This window comes from Monopterus albus, unplaced genomic scaffold (genome assembly GCF_001952655.1).
Source record: "Monopterus albus unplaced genomic scaffold, M_albus_1.0 scaffold3.1, whole genome shotgun sequence".
Taxonomy (NCBI): Eukaryota; Metazoa; Chordata; class Actinopteri; order Synbranchiformes; family Synbranchidae; genus Monopterus; species Monopterus albus.
This window is the reverse complement of record NW_018127883.1, coordinates 7,067,225-7,089,680: the sequence shown is the minus strand read 5'-3', so window position 1 is coordinate 7,089,680 and position 22,456 is coordinate 7,067,225. Positions and strand designations below refer to the sequence as shown.

Genomic DNA, 22,456 nt, shown 5'->3' with positions numbered 1-22,456 from the left:
CTGCACTCCTAGGCAGCCAAATGTAAATTCAAGGTGACAACTGCATGTGCTATGAGACTGCACATCACTGTATACAGCACTCAAATCATTTTCTTTACATTATGTCTGCTAATCATCAGTAAAAATATTCAGTGTTTCCTTGTCATGACGCAGTGGATAGATACAGTAATATAAAGAGAAAGTTTGGTACTTAACCCCAGAAGAACACTTGATTTAATTCAGGCCACTGAAGCCTCCACTGAGCTTTAGTTAAACTTTAGAACGTGATTTTACACAGAATGAGGAGTGTGGGCTTCATATCTTTTATTAGACTCATGTTAGGAAGGATCTCTTTACTGCTAGTATGGACAGGAGGAACATTTCCACGCATTTCCAGTTTCAACGCACACATGGGCATATGAGTATTGTTTTAAATAAACCTGAAATGTGAATCTGTCTGGATTTAAGTGATTGAGAATTCGGATTTGAAACACTGAATCAAATGTATTTGTGAGGAAAAGTGAAATATATTTCTGCTCATAATACAAATGATAGCTTAGTGGACGTTCAATCACAAGACTAAGACTTGCCTGATCACTCTCTCTCTCTACTTCCAACTCTGATTGAGGGCATTCACTGTTTGAGTCAGATTCTGCCATGATTCTGAGCTAACCATCTCGTTGCTGTCAAAATTTAAAACACTTCCTTTCTCTGTTGCAATCAGTTTTCATTTCAGTTTGAAATCAATACAACGCTCCTCCACTGCAGTTACCTTCAGTTTCCATCATAACCAGTATCCAGGGGCACTTCCACTGACCTCATCAGAAGTCATCCTCCACTTCAGTCATTGTTCTTCTCCCCCTTCAACACCACCACCTGTGTCTAAACACATTTGGTGGTGTCCCCCTTTAAATGATGACCACAAGATGATGTCTAATTGCCAAAAAAATCATCCCATATTTCATCAACTTTTCTACTGTACACACTAAGCCAAGTAAACCAATTGTAACATCCTTTAAGCCTCTCTCTGCTGACCGAACTGAAACTATGACTGAAAACAAAATGTGTATAAAAGGATGAGGATAACTTATGTTTTCTTTATGGTGTCTGGCTTCTCTCTCTTCTCAGTAATCTTTCTCTGGGACTGTGCAGACACTGTTTGTATCTCTGATCAGTACTACAGAGCAAGAGACAGAGCAGAGCAGCAGCCTGGAAAAAGCGTAGCCACCATGTTGGGGCTATTTGCAGCTATGGCCAATCAATGATCACACGTCCTAAACAGCTACTCACTCAGCATTCCTGTTCCTAAACTAATGAGAGAGTTTATACCTTCTCTTTCTTTTTTATTGTGGACACATGAATGTACAGTAAAGCTGTGTAAAATGATGCAAAACTCAAACCACTTCAGCAGAGACAAGATGCAAAATCCCTCACCTGCTTGGATAAAATGAGGACCAACCACATCCCCTACTAGACCACCAGCTGTGACCTAGAGCACCTGCGGGGGTTGATGGGGGCTGTGTGCGTTTTTATGGCAGACACTTTGGTGTAATGGTGATGGTGAGTGCATGTTTACGACTGCTTTATTTCTCTAAACTATTACCAAGCAGGTGGGGGTACACACAGTGACTGTTGCCTGCCGACAGAATTGAACTGCCTGTTTCTATTATCTCCTGACCACCCAAATACCAGCAAGATGGAGAAGCAGAAAGAGATACAAGAGTTGTTAAAACAATGGATACTTTTCTAAAAGACGTGTTCACAAGACACCACAAATACCTGCTTCCATGACATAAAAAAAAAAGAAATCAAATTTTATCATGAGCATATCTTATACCTTAAGTCATCACACAATGGACAATTGAATATAAAATGATTTTCATCTTTTCATCTTCACTCTCACCCAAATCACAGCAGCAGACATATCTTCCAGTAAAACAATAAACCTGCCTGTTTAAATAGATATTGATGAAGTACCCAACTGTAACTGTGCACATGAAGATCCCTGGCTTTTTGCTCAATTCTGCTTCACATAACATTCTATACATAAGATTCTACACTTTTATTAGATAGTATGTTTGTAATTTAGGATTAAAATAAATGTTGCTCAGGGAAATTCACAAGTCTATTCCACAGTCAAAACATCTCAATTCTGTGTGTGACATTTGAAGGTTTCCTTCCCATTATTTCCACTAATAGCCAAAACTGGACTATATCTGTGAACTACCAAAACTGATAAAACTACTCTATAATGTGAATGTATGCACTATTCCACTTGTTCACGGAACCCCCAAATGTCAGCTGCATAATATGACCCCGAACATACACAAGATTTGTACAGTTATGTACAACAACCCAAATCTTTAGGTGCTTTTACCCTGTTGTGCACTGACACTAATGCTCTGCTGAGCTAAGTAGAATACTAATATCATCTTTGAAAGTGAGATGCTTGCCCCTCCACTTGTGTTTTGTCCTGGTTTATCATTAGTCTTTGTTTCCAACACCAATAAGCCACAAGCATTAAGCATTTTCTGCAAACCTTTTTCATCCTTAGTCAATAAAATTATATAATCACCATAAGGTAACACATTCACCAGCAATTCCTGTATTTTAACAGCTACACACCAGAAACAGTGCTGGTGACAACACATCTCCTTGTTTATCCTCAAATTGTTGTTATTGTTCTATATTCATCTACTTGAACACATGCAACTGATGTTCCAATACAGAAACTTAATTGCTTTGCATTGTTTGCATGGTATATGCAGCCACTACATAATTATTCCATCCACATGGGAAACACTCAAAAAACAGCTGTTACCTCTGAAATATGAAAAACTGAGGGGGAGCGAGGCCGATTGAGAGCAAAAGAGGGAACTGTATATTGTGGGCATGAGCTGATATAGATTTGGAGCTGCCAGTAAAACGGCTTAATGCAGAGCTCACTGTGGCTGGCAGCTTCACTTTGCCAAAAGGCCTTGGTCCTCCCCCACTCCTCACCTGTCCTCAGAGGTGACGAAATCAGATTATTACAACCACAAGGAGGATGCAGAGAATATTAAAGAGCAGAATATAAAGAGACAATGGAGGAGACAAAGCCAGCATGTGTTGAGAGAGCCAGACCGAGGTCAAAAAAATGACACTAGTCGCCACCAGTGGACATTAGCAAAAATGATTTGATTCTAGCTTATTATTTAGGAAATCATGATAGATATTTTTTCACTACTTTTAGACATTTTGTAGAGATCAATTAGCTGAGACAATAACACAGTAACAGATTAATCAATGCAGCCCTAGTAATTTTATCCATAACTATGGGAAATACATTTTTCTTTTTTTAAATCAATACTATCTAACTGAAATAGAATGACTATCAGGCAGCCAATAAATACATTAATTAATTAAAAAAGAACAACCATGCAAACACTCCACAGCTCCTTTTTCATCTAGTTTGTAATTGCACCTCTTTAGAGAAACAATAATGTGAACCAACTCACACCCTGTCTTACAGTGATTAGCGCCGCAGTATTAAAAGTGACTCAGTGCGAGCTACCGTTAGCAGGAGGGAGCTGGTCCTTGGCCCATTTATTACAATAATGGATTATAATTAGTGTTGCAACTGTTACCCCATAAAGGCCTGTCTAAACAGTGGTGGAAGTGAAACATCCACCACTCTGTAATTTTGTAACCTTCTGCTAGAAACATTTATCATTGTGCTTTGGTCCTCAGAGCCTGCACAGTGCCCATAAAAGCCACAGCATATCACTGGCAGAAGACATAGACCATAATCCAAAAGCAGCATTGACTGATAAACTGTATTTTATGGAAGCAAGACCAACTATAAGAAGAAAGGAATGTGCATGTAAACTATACCTGCATACATCCTCATTAAATACTGTATATACATATCCCCAAAGATAGAGCTTGTTGGGTAGAGAGAGCTAGAGAAAGTGTAATCCAGGCAGAAAAAGACAGTGAATCAATGCAACACCTGAAAGCCATTAGCAATCTAATGGTAAAACAGAGAAAAAGGGGGAGAAACAACCGTAACTGAGGACATACAATAAATGAGAAATGAAAGACAAATTCTCTGAAATCCAAGGAGAAAACATCAGAGTGATTCCACTGATATGAGCAGCTGCTGCTGTCTAAAGTCTCCGAGGTGAAGAGGTGACAGAGAGAGAGAGAGTGTGTGAAAGAAATGGACCCAGACAAAGCCACTGCCTCTGTGTGTACTTTTATGTTAAGCTTCAAGATGCAGGAGTGGGGACTGAGTAATGCAGCGACTAATATTGTACATAAGCCTGATCAGATGAGCTATGAATATTAACCTAAACAAAGTATTGGAATTACATTATCAGATTGCTTGGCACTTTTTCAAAACAACTGGGAACTAACGCGCATAAATTCAATTAGCATAAGTATTATATAAACACCATCCAGACTCTGGCCTTTTTTACATACAAACCACTGTCAACACATTATTGATATACCACACAACTGCAGAAACACTTTAATGCTTAGAAAACAGCAGTGAGAGAAATTATTATTACTCTCATAGTCACTGTGATAGCAGGAGATAATTTTATGATGTTATCATTGTGCTCGAAAATGACCATTTTCTAAGACTATGTGCAAAACTCTCTTTTCAGTGCGGCTGACTTAAAAATTGATGATACTCTCTCATCACTGTCATCAGTAACGACTTAATGACAACAGCTAATCTGAACTGCCAAATGCTTAGTCTGCCCTGCAGTATTTTAGCTCATATAGTGGCAACAATAACAAAAGTGACCTTCAAACTTATTTAAAGGAATAGTTTGACATTTTGGGAGATATACTTATTTGCTTTCTTTCAGAGTTACAGTAGATGAGAGAATTTATACCAGTCAATATGCTCAATATGAAGCAAAAGTAGGCAGGTGATTAGCTTAGCACAGATTGAAAAGTAGGGGAAACTAGCTAGCTTGGCTCAGTCCAAAGATGAAAAGAAATCCTCCTATTCTTTCAGCAATTTGCTCATTAACACAAAATTAAAATGCAAAAACTACAAGCTGTGGTTTTAAAGGAAATTTGTGCTTTAGCTATTCCTTGCCTCAGCTCAGTGACTTCCTGGAATCCTTTCATAACCGTGAGGTTCAAGTGTTAATTACTGAGCTTTAGAAGTGCAGGTATTTCTGAGATTTGGAGTGAGCTACACTAACTGTTCTCCACTGCTTCTTGTCTGTATGATAAGATTAGCTATTTGGCTTCTAGCTCCTGCTTCATAGTTAATGCTCATACATCAGAGTGATGAGAGCAGTATCAATTGCCTAAATGTAACTCTAGGCTAGAACTCAGATGCTCATATTTCCCAAAATAATTGTACATTGAGGAGGGCTGGCCAGGCTAACTTGAGAGATTAAGAAGGAAAGAGATGTCTTCCCTTTTGGTAATAACACAATTTGGCTGCCATCTGTTGCACCTCTCAGCCATCTGACAGAGAGGCAGGTCTCAGCCTAACAATCTGGTTGTATTGTATTGCCTTGAGTGAGCTGGAAGAGACTGAGTAAGGCAGGTACACAGTATCAGGACAATGAAAAGGTGCATGCCGTGTAAGCAAAGCAAATGACTCTTAAAAGCCCATGGAGAGCTGTAATATAAAGTACAGAATATAATGAGCTTGGCTTAAGTAGAAAGGAAATATACAGCAAGTCCTTTTATAACAGAACCAGTTGTTAGGGGCCTAATGCATTCATTTAGTCACAATTAATACGTCAACTCAACATGGTTTTCTGCAGGTTAAGAATGACATAATTTGTCCTGAACAGTGAGGTGATGGACAGGTTAAGTTATTATTTTACCTGGTGCTGACTAAGAGGAGTGGGCTGAAAAGTATTTTAGCTTGAGGCTGAACGTAATCAAAGCTAGTTTTACATTTTGGTACTCTATAATTTACAATCTGTAGCCAGAAGACGTGATTCATTTGACAAAATATTACCTATTACTGTACAATTAGAAGAGGTATATCAGTGCACTACCTCTACCCTGGCCTCTGCTTGAACAGTATGAAGCAGAGAACAAGCAGTTTGATGGCTTCAGCTGCTTTCTCTGATTCACTTGTAACTTAATACAGTACATGGATGCAATGCTCGTTCCACAGTAAGTACCTCATTAATCACATAAGCATGAATGAGGCAACCATGGCTTGTTTGATCAGACTGCAGCATATAAATAAACAGTCTCAGCTATTTCCATTGGATTACAAACATTGTAACTTACTGCCTAAACTACTAATGAATTAAATTATGACAGACTCACACAGGTAAACAAGTCTGTGCAAACACATTGCTGAGCTCACGCATGCAAAGTAAATTGTAATCTTATGGGATAACAAATGGAGAAAGGCCCACAATGACCAACAACTGTCTTGTTTTATCCACATGTTGACCTTGTGGGAGTTCAGGGACATTATTGTCTACTGTATGTGCGTGTCCATTTCCATTTGTTAATCCTAGAACAGAGCTAGGAGAGTACGGGAAACATCTGTATGTCTGTTTTGCCTCCAGTGGCAGCTTTGTGGGTGTGTGAGCAGAGCAAAATATTGAAACCCTGATCTAACAGTGTTTATTGTTTACACTGTGAGTGTTTCCATCCGTGCCAGTGCAGTCCTCACTGAGAGCTGTTATTATATTTGCAGCCTATTCAGTCTGTACAGCCAGCAATCAGGGTTCCATGGTAGGCTGCATGCTGCAGCAGGAGTCCAACATCAAGCAGACTTATTGGGCCTTAGGCTGCCCTGCAAAATCTCCATTTCATGAACACCCACTCTATAAATACTATTGATTTTCACACTGTTTTTTTTTACACTTGTATCTAGTGTATTGTGTGCATTCTGTCAAAGGGATGACTGGTAATGAATAATAATGCAAAGCTATGGGAAGATGGCTGGAGATTTTTTCCGATCTGGTTCAAATAGTGGCTGCTAGTCAGGACACCGACTGAGAGTGACTGCAGCCACACTGTATGACTGAAAAGATGAGGCTGAGTGGCCTGAATCAGCTGAATACTATATCCTACCAAAATTATTCTCTCTGCTTACAGACAGAGCAAGCAATTACACTGCTGAATATTCCTTAAATGACTGTATAAGTGATTTAGCTTGAACTGAAGATGTCAACCTTTATTACCTAAGTGGAATTCACAATTATTTTAGCAGTAAATATTTAATTCTGCTTTTCAGCAAATTTGCATAATCAGGGTTTAGGACTATGCCACTGTTGAGTCACAGACTGTTGCATTAGTTGCCACCATGGTCTCTAAATATTATAGATACACAAGATCATTAGCAGTGACCCGATACAGTAGGCAAGTGTTTTTCATTTGTGTTTATTTGTGCTTTTGTCTGAGGCAGCCTAGCTCAAGTCCCCATTAATCACAACTCACATGGTGAAGTCTCAAGAGAGTACAGCATCACATGGGGCAAACAAAACAAGCCAAGATTTCATTCCCAATTAAAAAAAAAAGTCTTCTGTTTAGATTCTAGTTAAATTTCTCTTCAGGAATAAATCACAAGAAACCACCTTTCAGCTGAGTAAACACTTCATAGTGCTTTGCTAAGATACTCACCAGGATTTGTAGCAGTGAGGTGCCAGGGGCTGTGTTTTCAGGAATACTGATGTTGTACAGCGGTGTGCTGAAGATAGGCCTGTTATCATTCTCATTGATAAGCTCAATAATGACACGGGCAAATCCTACATGGTCAGACATGGACTCATTAGCATAGAGCTGAGGAGAGACAACAAGAAACACATAAAATATTTAAATGGGCCCTCAAAAATATAATTTAAAGAAGTGCAGATTCAAAAATTTATTTATTTATATAAAATCTTTCACATATTCAGGAGGCATCTTGATATATATAATTTACTATTTTATCAAAGGAGTATCTTTCACAAAGAAATGCCTTGTTAAAGATTTAGAGATTATACACAGAACAAGGCACCCTCTGGTTCTGTATATGACTCAAGTGTAAGGTGAGGTCACAAATCACCAATTTCACTGTTCAAACAAGGCTTGAGAAAGTGATACGGCCCCAGTCTGACTGAGCCTGGTGTCCAAACTAATAAAAACAAGTTGTAAGAAACAAAGAAGCCACATTTAGTCTTGCTGATCAGAAATCAATGCAGAATATGTTCAAGGGTCATCTATCAGAAGGACAATGTAGCTGCTCTGTCTCCAACGACTCGTCTCTTTACAAAACAGATCCGTTGGACATTTACAATGAAAGAATGTTAAGCTCTTCTGTAAGCACCAACATTTTTACATATATTAGCAAGAAAGCTGTGGCTTGTGCAGGAAAGGCATGCTATTGTATCTTTGCTTCTGAACCCTGATTATGTTTTCATTCATTCAGTTCTCCTCTCATATCATGTGATTCTTTTCAGGGGTTCTTCGGGATTGGAGTTCAACCATTCACTCTCTCATGCAAATGTTCAGATGAACACTGATGGTAACTTTAAAACTCACAGAGAAACTGAAGCTGCGAATTTCTTCGTAGTCAAGAGGCATCGCCACCCTTATCCTGATGTCAGCACGCCCCTGTACTGCTGTGGGGGAGATGGTGAAGTACTCTGAACTGTTTCCTGTTAGAAATACTTGGAACATGCTGTTCACCCCCTGCCGTAGGAAAGATGAGAGAGAGACAAGTACAGAAAAACAGAGGAACTTGTTGGCAAAGATTAAGGGCAGGTGACATATAATATCTAACCTATCAGTGAAGAATGTAGATGATAAAATCTATGGTGTTATGAACAACTCATTAAAACCCCAGATTTACATTAAAACATACTTTTTTTTTTTTTACATTTTAAGAATTAAGAAGATCGTTGTATCCCGAGTTATTTACACCGACAGTAACAGTAGAAACAGTTTCAAAGATTTCAAACTGCTTTAGTGTGGCATATTATTACTGGATTATGTATATTTGTTAAGATATTGATACATTTTATATTCTTATACAGAATAAAACATGTATATTCTTAAGATTTTGTGATCCAAACAGGCAAGAAAGTTGTGCTACTCTACCATATATACCTGAATGTGAATTTTCCAGACTAGTATCTACATGTGACACCTGTATTATTTAACAAAAAGCAGTTGACAGTAAATGATGTCCATTCTGATTCTGATCATGAGGCTTCAAAAGTGGCATCTGCTGGGAGCCAGATCCATTCACTCTAATCTGTTGAGTTCAAGATGTTTCTTCTCTATATCTCTCTCTGTATCTTTTTGTAACATCTCTCTTCTTGTCTTTCACTAGCTTTCTGTACAGTTACCTACTGTAGCACCATCTGGTCTCTGTCTTTTCACAGCTGTTTTTCTTTCAGATCTTAGTGTCAGAGGTCAAAGTATATTAAAATGTGGCACCAGAATTTTGAGTACTATGCACACATACTGGACATGCTGTACCATCAGCTGATAATAAGTTCAAGACAATATAAATATTGCCTTGGTATGCCAACAATTATAAAGCCCCCCCGTTTAGTAATTTGAAGGTGAAAAGGCTCTTGGTGGTACTGGGAACATAAACCTTAAGAGAATATAGTTTCAGGGTCCACTACACATTTAGCATAGAGAGCAGCACTTTGCAGGAAAAGGAGACAGAAGCAAGCCAATAAGTAAAACCATCAAAATGTGTCGTAAAATGAATATGACAAAGTTAAACTGCATAGGAATCAAATTACAGTTCATAACCACACATTTGTCTCTTCTTCACGTTCACCAGATAAACCCTTCACTGCACATTTTCACATTATGAAAATAGCACCATCCTGATGCACTGTGCACAGAGTGGTACACAGCATGTCTGACTGGGATGTTCACCTAGCCTGTGAAGAAGGCTGACAACATGCTTTCATCATGATGATGTGTGCCTTATGAGAGGAACAGAGCAGATGATGTGATGATCCCTGATGACAACCATGACTATCTACCTTAATACAGATACACAGGTCTGTGCTTGGTTTATAGCTTGTTGTTGGCAAGACCATGTTAGCTTAACAAGTCTACTTTAGAAATATGTAGTACTGTATTACTGGGTGGGTCTGTGTGGTGAGGTTAGCATTGTTTGATGAGTTCTGGATAGCCTCTAAAAACAGCACCTACAAACCGGATCTGTCTCTTACTTCTCTTCTTTTAGATAAATCCCCAAGCCAAAGGCATGATGGGTAAATATAAACCACATCAGGGTCAAAGCTACATCACAACTCTGAAAAGCCTGTGGCTGGCTTGAGTTGAGAAAACATATCTGATCCTCCTGTCTTGACATATAAAGCTGCAGGGCAGCCAATCACGTAACCACTGTGGCAGACAGAGGAAGACGGATGGGGTGGTCGACAGGCATTATGCTGCCGGTTGAAATTGCCTCCTTGTTTTTGTTTTCATCTCTGGGAGAACCATTGCGGATGATGACTCCTATTTAAAAGACCATCCAATATGCAGGGATGTCACCTCAAACTGCCCATAAATGTAATTGCCCGTCCATTTGCTTCTGCCTTTAGAAGCCCCCAGTAAAAGCACCCTGTCAGACGCAACTGTCACAAAGTTTAGTGACAAGTTCCAGCAAAAAAGTTTTAAAGATACTAGCTACACAGAAGAGGATATAAAGGTAGGCATAGACGGAGAGAGGTAACTACCAATTGTGTCATAGTCTAAGTCATGAAATTTCTGCCTCTAATCCTTCACACTTGGAAAAAGTGAGATTATAGCACAGGTGTAGTAGAGTGTGGATGTGTGTGTGTATCAGCACTGACATGCAGGTTTAAAGGATCAAACAGTAATACAAAACTGCATGACAAGAAATGGCTCCAATTTTATTCCTAGGAATGGATGTATATCTGGCACTGTGACAGCAGTGTTATAATGCGTGACTGGGAGAGTGCATGCAATTCCTAAATTCTTTGGTGAATATAGTTCATTTGCATTGAGCAATCTTAGCTTAGAGATGCTGGAACTGTAAGCAGCTGGGTTACCTTCCCAAACTGTGTTGTTAGTGGTAAAATGTTGGGTACTAACATACAGAGGGACATGCCAGGTGTCTTGGTTGCCACCCCACCTGCATGCAGTGACAAGCGTGCGGTACTCCCATCTCTGTCTCGTCACTTCCACACACCATCCTTGGAGTATTAAACACACTTGCTGCTAAATACACCTGCAATCTGTCCTTTAAGTGCTTCTTTTCTCTCCTGTCTGCTCTTCTCTGTTTCTTCCTGCTCTACCAATTATTTAGGCTTCTGTTTTGCTTCATTATAAGCATTATAAGCTTTCTGTTCACCCATTTTTCTTAGGCGCCACTCTGCTCCTCTCCTCTGTCTCTTTGCTCTCTACCTTTTTCTCTATCCTCTTGACTTCCAGTTATCTGTCAAATTCCACCCTGGTGGCTGCTGTGCCTGAATCAATCAGAGTTGACTAGCTTTCAGCTTATCTGCACGTAGGTGATTGATTTTCCTCGTTAGGTATAATTTGATGCTCTATCCCATCTCTTCCAGAGCAAATTAAATTGTAGTCGAGTCCAATGTGCTGGTGTCTGTGAGCACATTGCACATGTGAGGGAGGGAGACAGAAAGTGAGAGAGGGTGGCAGAGCAAGCGTAAAGTGAAATACCATTTGAGTTCTGTGTGTGTGTGTGTGTGTGTGTGTGTGTGTGTGTGTGTGTGTGTGTGTGTGTGTTGGTGTCTGAGTGTGTGGGACTATGTGCCACTACAGTAGGTTGATAGATACAGCTAATGGGAAGTGACAGACACAATAAAGCACACTAATGTGTGCGGCTGTACACTTCTTCCGACAGTCCACACGCACACTGCTGCTAGGTGAGTAGTTTCATCGAGAGACTAATGTTCTTTTGCCACATTTATAAACAAGATAAATCTAAACCTTGTTGTAAAATCTTATCAGATCAAATCAGTGAAACATTCTTGCAAGTCTTTTACTGATAAATCCTTTATTGGTATCTTGTGTTGTTACCTCCTGAATCCCAACAAACATTGTGTTGTTCATTAATAGCAATAATAACTTAATTTGTGAGACTCAATTTGTCTTTTTACCACAATTCCAATCAAATACATATAAAAGGTACACAATTATTAAGTTTATCATCTTAAATGGCCAATACATATAATGTGAATGAAAGTTTACCTGGATAATGTAACTCCTGACATAGACAAAAGGCGATCAGCTACAACCAGATTGAGACATCTCTACAAGCAATCACAAGATACCCTGGCAGTGTCAGTGCAACCTTCTCTGGATGGGAGTATCAGCCTAATGTCAAAAATGTTGTGACCAGTTGCAGGTGTGTCAGCCATTGGGATGTGATCCACCCACCTCATCCTTGTCTTCGACCTGGATGAAGAGGGGCAGGGCAAAGCCCACCTGAGCCAGTTCAGTGATGCGGACTCGGTACTCAGAACTGTTGAACTTTGGAGCATTGTCATTTTTGTCAATTAGCAGAATGGTGAAGGTGGTCATCACTGTTGCATCTGATGGAGTGCGATCATCTTTCAACTCTGTGGCCTTATATAGAGAAACAGAGAGACGCAGCAATCGCAGAGAGAGAGAGAGAGAGAGAGAGAGAGAGAGAGAGAGAGAGAGAGAGAGAGAGATACATTTGATTGCACTGAAAATGTCATTTTGGATGGAGGCAGTCAGCACACAATCTCAGGCAGGTATTTACAGCTGTTCATTTATTGGATCAAAAGGTACAGAGACGGACTCAAAGCAATCACAGAAATAGGCTCAAAGTCAGGCCAAGAGAGGGCCAGCACATGTATATCCACACACACACACACACACATACACACACACACGCACACACAATGAGATTTAGGAGAAAGGAGTCCCATTGAGAAGACACAATTACACAGGGTCTCAGTTTTGTGGCTGCCTGAGTAACGAAGATGTGATGCCTCTGAAATGAAAAAAAAATGGGAGAGAAAGATAGGAATGGGCAGCAGTGGTCTTTTATTGATGGAGGAGTGTCACAAGCAATAGGAGAAGAGGCTGAAACAACATTCTGGTCTCTGGGTAATCAAGGTAGTTTAGCCTCTTATGTCCCAATGCCACTGAATCATTTGACCTCCACCTTCATATGCTCAGCACTATCCAAGCTGTTTGAAGTTGAGAAATTAGTTGTATTACTATGGCACACCACAATCAATAGTAGCAGCACCAAAGAAAGCATAAGCAGAGCAAGAGAGAGAAATGTAGAGGGAAAAAAATCCATATTTTATAAATACATTTTTGGGAGACATTTTTTTGTTTTCAGCACTTTTGCTTATTCTACCTTTCTTCGTTGTAATTATTGATTTTAATTAAAAAGACTCAGATTGGGATATGCTGCAACATGCCAGAATCTCTTTTGTATTAAACTTTAAAGCCAGTTGTATTTCAATGGTTTCTCACGAAAACCTGCATTTGCATCTACATTTTAACAATAACTACAACTAAATGAGTAAATATATAAGTTCTAATGAGAACATTAGATATTCTTAATGGCAGTACAGGTGCAAATGATTTGACTTGACACGCCATCAGTCCACAATGTTACATTGGAGTTGCACAGGAAAAAAAAAACAAAAACAAAAAAGCCCCCACAAGGTTTTTGATCACAAATCCTTCCATTTTCAGCACTTGGAAATCCATTTCATGCACCCGCTCACACCCTGTGGGAACTACTTGGTGTACAATACTGGGAGAGAAGAAATGATGGCAAAAAAAGGAAAGTAGCAGAGTGGACAAGGTGGGAAGGCTGTGGGTGGGAGAGGGGGTGAGAGGCCTGGACTGACATGCTAAAAAGCCAAGAGAGGTGTAGGCTTCGGCCTCAGTGGAGGGACAGGACCTGCTTCAAACAGAAGAAAGAAGAGAGAAGAAGAAAGGAGCCCGCAGTACTGAGGGCGACTATAAATCCTGTTTCTGTTCTCTTCTTGTTCTCCTCAAACCACTGATGGAGACATTATCAGAGAATCACAAACAGAAAAGACCTCACTGACAAGCCCAATAAAGGTACTTGAAATTGCCTGATTTACGTTGGTGTAGACTTATACTGACAAGGCATCTACAGACACACAGTTTGTACAGTAGGCACAAGGGTAGAGCACGCACTCGATTTAGGAAGCCCATAGAGGCTATATCAAACTCAGATGTTGTTTTGATTTAATGCACTCATATCAACACTCTCCCTTGATCCACCAATAAATCAGCCTTTCAATCCTTTGTCTCAGTTGCAACAGTCCCTCCAGCTCCCCACTGTTTCCCATTCAGAAGCCCACCTTGACAGTGAGAGTGAATCCTGCTGAGTAGAGTGGGTTTTCTCTGTCCAACTGGCCATTTACTGTGAGGGACCCGCTGATGTAGTCCAGGGCAAAAACACTGTTGGTGTTCCCTGAATGGATGGATGGAAAGAGAAAGAGAGATGGAGATAAGAAAGTCAGAGGGACACACACAGCTTGCACTGTGGATAATTCAACATAACCCCTGCGCTGCATCACAGACGTTTCTGTAAGGAAAGGCTGTGTACAATCTATGTGCATGTCTATATTTTGTGTATTATGGATGCAGTTTTGCTGCCCTGGGCTTATCCACCATCTCCAACCTATTCACAAGCTGCTTCGCTGCCTCCTCTTTATTTCATCTGATTTTCCTTGCCAGCATCCCCATGCTGTTCACTTCTTTACCGGATGGACACTGGGGTTATGGTGTAACTGGAGTTACACCAGTTCACATTAACTGAATTTAGAGTTATAATATATTATACTGTATTAATTAGAGGTCAGTTGTAATAATGGCAACATATCATTGTCATTAATTGTGAGTATGTCAGAAAATCCCATGAAACACATACTCACCAGCACAAAACTTAAATGTGCCCTGTAGAGTTTTTGACCAACAGTTCTGTCATGGTGCAAAGTTTTCTAAATGGATGTTTGTATTGTCTGCCATGTGCAAGCATGCACACAACAGAACACACAATCTTGCCAGTGGTTTCATGTTATTTTGCTGATTAACAGTTGTTGGTGGTAAAGCACAAATAATCACACCAATGTGCAGATAAAGTCAGTGGAGAAGACGACTGCTACAGTAGCAAGCGGATGAAAATGAGCTTTTAGCTATATCTGGTATAAAACGTGTATTGTGCATTGTCCCTGTCAAGCAAAAACTGTAGATACTGTAGATGTCAACAATGTAGGATGTAAAACATTTCAACAATTGGCTTTAAAAAGTTTTACAAGAAAGGAAACCTCAGTAGAGCACCTTTAATGAGATATTCATTCCTATAATTAGATAATAATCAATTTCTACAATTCGCTAAATAATCTAACCTGCATATTTCTGGACCGTAGGAAACCAGGAACCCATACAGGCATGGGGAGAACACACAGACACTCACAGAAGGCCCACGCCTCAAACAGAGAACCTTCTTGCTGTGAGGCAACAGTGTAACCACTGCATAGCAGAACGAGGAAAAAAAGTCTCACCCCTAATTCTGAAAATGCAGCCAAGTGTTTAACACTCAAGACAATGCAGTTGCACACAGGCTGCACATTTCCCCTGAACTTTCATCCTTTACAGTACATGGGCTGATGAATTCCATTAACTTTGTTATAGTCTATGAACCCCTTCAAAGCACAGCATTCCAAATTATGAACGCCACACTGTTCTCATTAACAAGTTCAAGTGTGCCTGGTCTTTTCTATTCACTTCAATTAAGCAGGTTAAAATAATATACTGAGATGCATTTGAGTACTGTTCTCATATTTTCTTATTCCCTCTTCTCATTTTCAAATCATGGTCCTTGTTGACTTTCTCACCCCTCTCCATTCTTCGACACCCCCTGGGCATCTTGTGACTGTTGCCTGCTAATTACACCCAGCAGATGGAGACAACAAACAAAAATACACTCTCACCTCTCTGCTGTTAAGGTTTTCTTCCTCTCCCCCTGCATCACTTGGTGATTCACCGTCCTATCCATCAGCTCTAATCATTTCTCATCAAAAACACTGAATAACTTCACAGTTTCACTGCCATTCTTTGTAACCTGCCATGTGTTTTTAGAAGACTGACTAGTCTACTAGGAACTAATTCACTTATGTCTCGTTAATACAGATTGCTCTTACTGTACCAGTTGACAGCACAGCAACTCTGCCACAGAGTGTATCAAACGTGCTCTGTGAATTGCTCCCTGTAGGTATGTATGTAGATGGACGGACACACAGATAAAACAACAATCATGTAAAAAATAAATTAAATAAATAAAAGTTCAATAATGTAGCCCAGCCTACCAAAATTTATAGGCCAAATAAATAAATAACTGTTAAACTATATATTATCTGTTTTATTATTTATTTTATGCCATGCCATTTCATTTTATTTGCAGAATTAAAATGTAATTTCCTAGTTCATTTAAAAGCTTTAAAAGTATAGCAGAAAAAAATCCTTGTCTGTGCACCTGCACATAGTTTGTTGTGTACATGCCAGAAGCGTGGTCAGTTGTACTATCTAACCTTGGAGGACATCAGACTGTCAACCTAGGCCTTCCTTATTTGCAACTGGCTGTCTGTTCATCAACATCAATCCGAGTAGTGCTAAGGTGGGATAACCAGGATACCCCATAGCCGGGCATGTAAGCTGCAGAGAGCAGACAGGCAAGAGCATGAGAGTAAAACTACTGGAGGATTTTTCTCATTTCCTGGTGAATGCAGAGTTTGCCGCTGTGTAATGGGAGATTTCTGAGGTTTCTGAAGGCAAGCGCTTTGTGATGACATGTTGAGCTGTCTCAGAAAGTGTAATACAGAGGTGTACAAGATCACTAATAGCATGTTAGCATTCACTGTAATGGTGTTGCTATATCACTTGCTAAGTGATGCTAAAGTACCTGGCTAACTAATTCTATTGTATGCTGTTAATGTAAGCTAAATGCAAAATTAATTGAGCTTGGCATGAGTTTGTTGAAGAGCCTTTTAGCTGAGAAAGCTGACATTGTGAGTGCTCATTGAAGGACCAGAAGACATTCCTTGTATTTTTTATTTATTTTTTTATTCCCATCCAGAGCACAACCTGGAGTTCAGCTACAGTACGTTGCCGCCTGCCTACTGTGTGTGTTCCCCCTCATCTCATGTATGCTACATGGGAGCTGCGTGTGCAAATATTCAGCATTGAGTGTGCAGTTATGCATGTGTGAACTGAGTGTGTAAACAGTATGGGTGGAATTATTAAAAGGTACAACAACTGCTGCTTTCGGGCTTTACTTAAAAAATTATGTAAATATAATATAAATGCACAGTTTTGAGATATTGTTTCACATTCTCTGGTTTCCTCTTTTCTGATAAATTTCTTTGTAAAAAACTGTGACTATACATCCATTTTCCTTTTCTGACATGGGGTGATAAAGACTGACTTCTTTAAATATGAACATTTCAACAAAGTTTTTTCTCCTATGTGTAGTCACTTTTATAAATTTGACAATGTAACAAATTCAAAGTGCCTCCAAAAAGCATGTTAACTGAATACACGTGTATTTTCAGATTCGATTTTTCTCAAAAAGGACACACTTTGAGTCTTGAAGTTGAATCAGTCTTTCAGGTGCTATAGTTTATAATAACAGCTGAGGTCTAGACTCTGGAGAAACATGTTCAGATGGTGAATCTATAGTGCACAACAGCTAGGGTCAACAGTTTAACCCATGCCTTTGTTCCTTACTCCCCACTTGCAGCTCTATTATTGCCCTGTACTGTACGTAGCCTGGGAATGAAGAGGAAGAAAGCTATAGAACAAAGAGAACAGAGGGGGCATAGAGAAAAGGAGTCAGGCCAGCAGAGAGAGAAGAGCCCTTGTGTAATTAGTCTGGATTGAGGCCAAAAGTTAAAGAGGGAGGAAGTTAGAAGGAACAAAACTACTGCTGGCTCTATAATAATGTTATATGAGCTTCTCATTTGCTTGAGATGGACAGAAATTATAATTCTGTAGTTGTTGAGGCCTTTGTCCCTTGAAGGTGAATATATGCTGCCTTTGGCTATTTGCTGAAAATACTTGCTCTCATTTTTCTTTGGATAAGAGTTTCAAATATGGGTAACAGAAAATAAACACTACAGAAACAGAAAGATGATGAAACACAGGGTCAATAACATTAAATGTTCCCTTGCAAAAAGACAACCCTATATTATTAATGTAATACACCAAGTCGCCTAATAGTCAGAGATGCTTAACAGTGCACAGTACAGTATATATCACTGCAAGACTCAAATTATGGGGGAGAACGTATCATTCTGAGTCATGCATCAGTGAAAATAAGCTGACACACCATTCATTTTTTTTTTTTTTTTTTTTTTTTTTTACCTGGGGCAGGCATGAGCTTGATGTTTATACCGAACAGGGTGGGGGTAACGTGTTTCAGGGACTCAGACCCACTCAGTGTGGGCATCATGGCTCTAAATTGGTTTGTTAGCTTCAGTGGCCTGACTAGAATGCCAATCTACTCCAACAGCCGCTCCTTACCCAGGCGACTGGGCACTCATCTGGCCAAGCAACGACTGGCCACACGCATCTGCAAAAGCACACAAGTGGTGCACTGTACTGTAGATGTGCATGCTAGCAGCAGACTGTTGGTTCTACTCTCTGTATCCAGAGAGCTTTGACTCACTGCTTCAGGTTTCTCTGAACGGCCCTCAACCTCAGCTCCGCTGTGTGTCAAGCTTGACCCAAGAGACAGATTGAAATTACACAGTGACTCACAGGTCCCACTGAGAGAGAAAATATTATCATATTATAATTGCTGATAGAAAGTGTTCTCCAGTGATCTGCCAGAGTAGTGATTAGACACCCAGGGTTTCAAGATTGCACAATAAAATTCAGCACAAATAAATGCACACTTTCTATTTGCATTTGATATTCATAATTAGTGGTGCTGTTTATGTATTTTATGTGCTTGCTGATGTGTAGGTATTTCAATCCAGAATTCTTATGTGGATAGAGTGCAAGATTAAGTGTGTGTGTGTGAGAGTGTGTGCCAGAGTGCTAACTGGCAAAGCCTGATTCCATGATGTGAGACTCCAGGGGATTAGCCATGCTCTCACATTATCGACAGTACTGGACTGGAAAATGAGAAACCATGCCACGATTTTGTTTAGAGTGGAGTGCATAGTCAGATGCATGCGTGTGCACACACACATACACACACACACGCACCTAAATAAATGCCCAGAAGTAAGCACACACTCTCAAACTCCTACAAAGAGCTATCATTTCCTTGTGGTGCAAATTTTGCATATGCACATGCACAATAGCTTCAATAGCTACTACAAGATAGAAGTAATCCAAATAATTTGCCACTTTGAATAATCTCAGTATTACCAAAGCATAATGAAATACATGGCTCCGGATTTCATATTATCTATTGACAAACACATTTCAAGTCTTGTGTTGTAAACAATGAAGTGAAGGCACATTTACTGAGGACAGTTTCCTCATTGAAATTCTCTCCACTCACAAAGAGCAAAACACTAAGTACAGAGATGGAGTGAACTGAGTGGAAAACATACATGTGCAACTATTATGTGGGGATTGCCCAAGAGAACTAAGGTATTTGATCTGATGAGTTCAATCGGGCATGCGACAAGTAGATGACAATGACTTTTTCAGAGCAATGAGCTTTTGAGGACAGCTGAAGCAGAAGTTTTCCAAGTGTAATCGCCATGACTAAGCTAGTGACAACTGTTTTCTCCAGTTTGTCACAACATCATGGGGGCGCTGGAACATTCTGGTGATGTGATGTGGCATTCAGCCAGTGTTCAGAAGTCTTGGGGCTAAGATTTTGTGTACTTGGCCAAATATACACAAATTAGTGTCACTTTTAAGGATTATGCCTACTGGCAAATCGTGTTGATGATGAGGTTGCAGTTATTGTCTTCAAACTACTCTCACTTGTAAATCTAAATGAAAAGCTCACATAACATTGACTCGCTTGTGCACATTCATCTGTGCACTGACACACACTCCTCAGTGGATGACAGCTCCCAGTACATTTGTATGTGTTTTTGTGTGTGACGCAGAGTGATAATGGCCCTGTGGGTGTCTTGCCATTGGCAGACAAGCTGCATTCCATGAATACTCAATGAATTAGTTTCATCAAAAGTTTTTCTTCAAAAAGGTTCAAGGACAAAAATAAAAACAATGTATGACAGATGAAAGCAAATTCCCTTTTTTGCCAGGTATTACACTTCTTGAGATAGCTGGATAGATACTGGTTAGACTTGCACTGTTACTGAAGAGGTCCCAATGCCTCAGCTTTGACTTGCAGCTCCTCCTGCTGCATCTAGCTTTCCTGTTGACAATAATATATTGTAAGAATGGAGGACAAATGAACATTTGCGCCTATGAATTTTCAGTGATACCTAATCTACTATTCAGACTTGACTAAAAAAGCTCAAACATGTCAGATGGACCAGCAGGTCACTCGTTTATAACCATCTGCTGCTCCACACATGGGTGAGATACCTCAGTAAGTTTTCAGAGAACACTCACTTTCACTCTTTTAGATGTGAGAGATCAGATATTTCAAAGAGCACACTGGACTGTCCTGTTTTTGGCTGTAAGAAGAGTAGTCTTAATTTCTGTTAGGTTCTTATGAATAGCTCTTCATGTTGATTTTTGATGTATAAAAACTGCTCAAATAATTAATCAATGTCCATTTAGGAAGCACAAGTGATTGTGAATCAGTTTCACCTGCTTTGGTGAAAATGAAAGTGACAGCAGGTGCAATGGAGAGGCAAAAGCAAGACAATCCCCAAAAAGGGAATGGGTTTGCATGTGGTGGCCAGAGACAAATGCTCTCTCCTGATCCTTCCTGACTGATTATTCTCAAGTTTTGTGTTTTGCTAGTGTCACTACTGGTAGCATGAAGCAGTACCTGCAGCCCAATCAGGTTGCACAGGTAGTCCAGTTACTCCAAGATGGCAGATCCATACATGCATTCACAAGAAGGTTTGCTGTCTCCCAGCACAGTCTCAGGAGCATGGAGGAACTCCTGGATGATGAAGGCATAGATGCCATTGATTGGCCCTCATGTTCCCCCGGCCTAAATCCAATTGAGTAGCTATGGAACACTACGTAGCGTTGCATCCAACGCTACCAAGTACCACCACAGACTGTCCAGGAGCTCACAGATGCCCTGATCCAGGTCTAGGAGGAGCTCCCGCAGGACACCATGCGCCGACTCATCAGGAGTATGCACAGACATTGTAGGGAATGCATACAGGCACTTGGGGCCCAAACATAATTCTGTCACATCATAAGTTGCTGTGATGAAATTCACACAACTTAGATGAGCCTGTGATTTAAATTTTTCACTTTAATTTTCTGTGTGATTTTGAATACAGCCTCCATGGACTGATGATTTTGGTTTCCATTGACTGTTATGTCATTTTGTTCTGACCTAATTATTCAATGTACATTAGTAAAAGTTTTCAACTTGAATCATTCATTCATCAAGATGCAATGTGTCATTTTCTCTTATGTTGCTTACCATTTAGGATAATCACCTTTATTGGCCAAGTATGTTACACACAAGGAATTTGTTTCCGGTACAGAACCGATGGCAGCCATCTGCGGCACCACCTCAACCGATGGCTCTAACCATCGGGGGCAATGGGGCGGTTCAGTGCCTTGCACAAGGACACTTCAACACGTGGACTGCTGGCACCGAGATTCGAACCTTCAACCTGGGAGACAACTGCTCTACCCACCGCACCACTGTCGTCACCCCTACCTTACTAAAAATACGGTTATCACTAAAGGAGGCAGAGAACAAATGTGGCACACCAAGCAAGAGAGAGGAGGACACCCCAAAGCCTAGATGGAATCACTCTGGAACACAATACAGCCTCTTGTAAGATGCCGGCATGCACATATACAGTGATGCATTACTCCCTGTTACGTCCACGAATCAGGCCGTCCCCGGCACCTCGGCAGCTGATACCGGGGCTATCAGCGACTCCACCCCTGCTCACGTAGGACTATGCTCCCGGCGACGAGGCACACCTGCGCTCAATTAGCTGAACCATACTTAAACACAGCGCTGGTGTGTCCTCGTCGCCAGATGATCTCTCAGTCTTCTGCCGGCGACTTCGCGTGTTTCACGTCCTGGATCCTGATGTCTACTAAGATCGTCCTACCCTGGTATATTGATGTTATCCACTGTGTCGACTTGAGTGAGTTTCTCTGTCTTGTTTACAGTTTATTTTGAACTCATTACCGAGAAGTATCTTGTTATTTTTGGACATGACTATTGGGGAGACCTTATGTTTATTTTGAACTCGTTATCGAGGAGTATCTTCTGTTATTTTTGGAACTGACTATTGGGGAGATCTTATGTTTATTCTGAACTCATTATCAAGGAGTATCTTCTGTTATTTTTGGAACTGACTATTGGGGAGATCTTATGTTTATT

General features: G+C 40.2%; 1 protein-coding gene across 5 annotated transcripts in view; it reads right to left on the bottom strand.

Moving 5' to 3' along the window:
* Nucleotides 1–22,456, bottom strand: part of cdh23 (cadherin-related 23) — a 163,217-nt gene that overhangs the window by 59,963 nt on the left and 80,798 nt on the right. For all 5 annotated transcript variants that reach the window (XM_020598914.1, XM_020598881.1, XM_020598898.1 and 2 more), the window contains exons 10-13: nucleotides 14,286–14,398; nucleotides 12,343–12,531; nucleotides 8,488–8,637; nucleotides 7,588–7,746 (exon numbers count right to left, since the gene is read on the bottom strand). In XM_020598914.1, coding sequence (XP_020454570.1) covers nucleotides 7,588–7,746; nucleotides 8,488–8,637; nucleotides 12,343–12,531; nucleotides 14,286–14,398 — 611 coding nt within the window. The remainder of the gene's footprint in view (nucleotides 1–7,587; nucleotides 7,747–8,487; nucleotides 8,638–12,342; nucleotides 12,532–14,285; nucleotides 14,399–22,456) is intronic.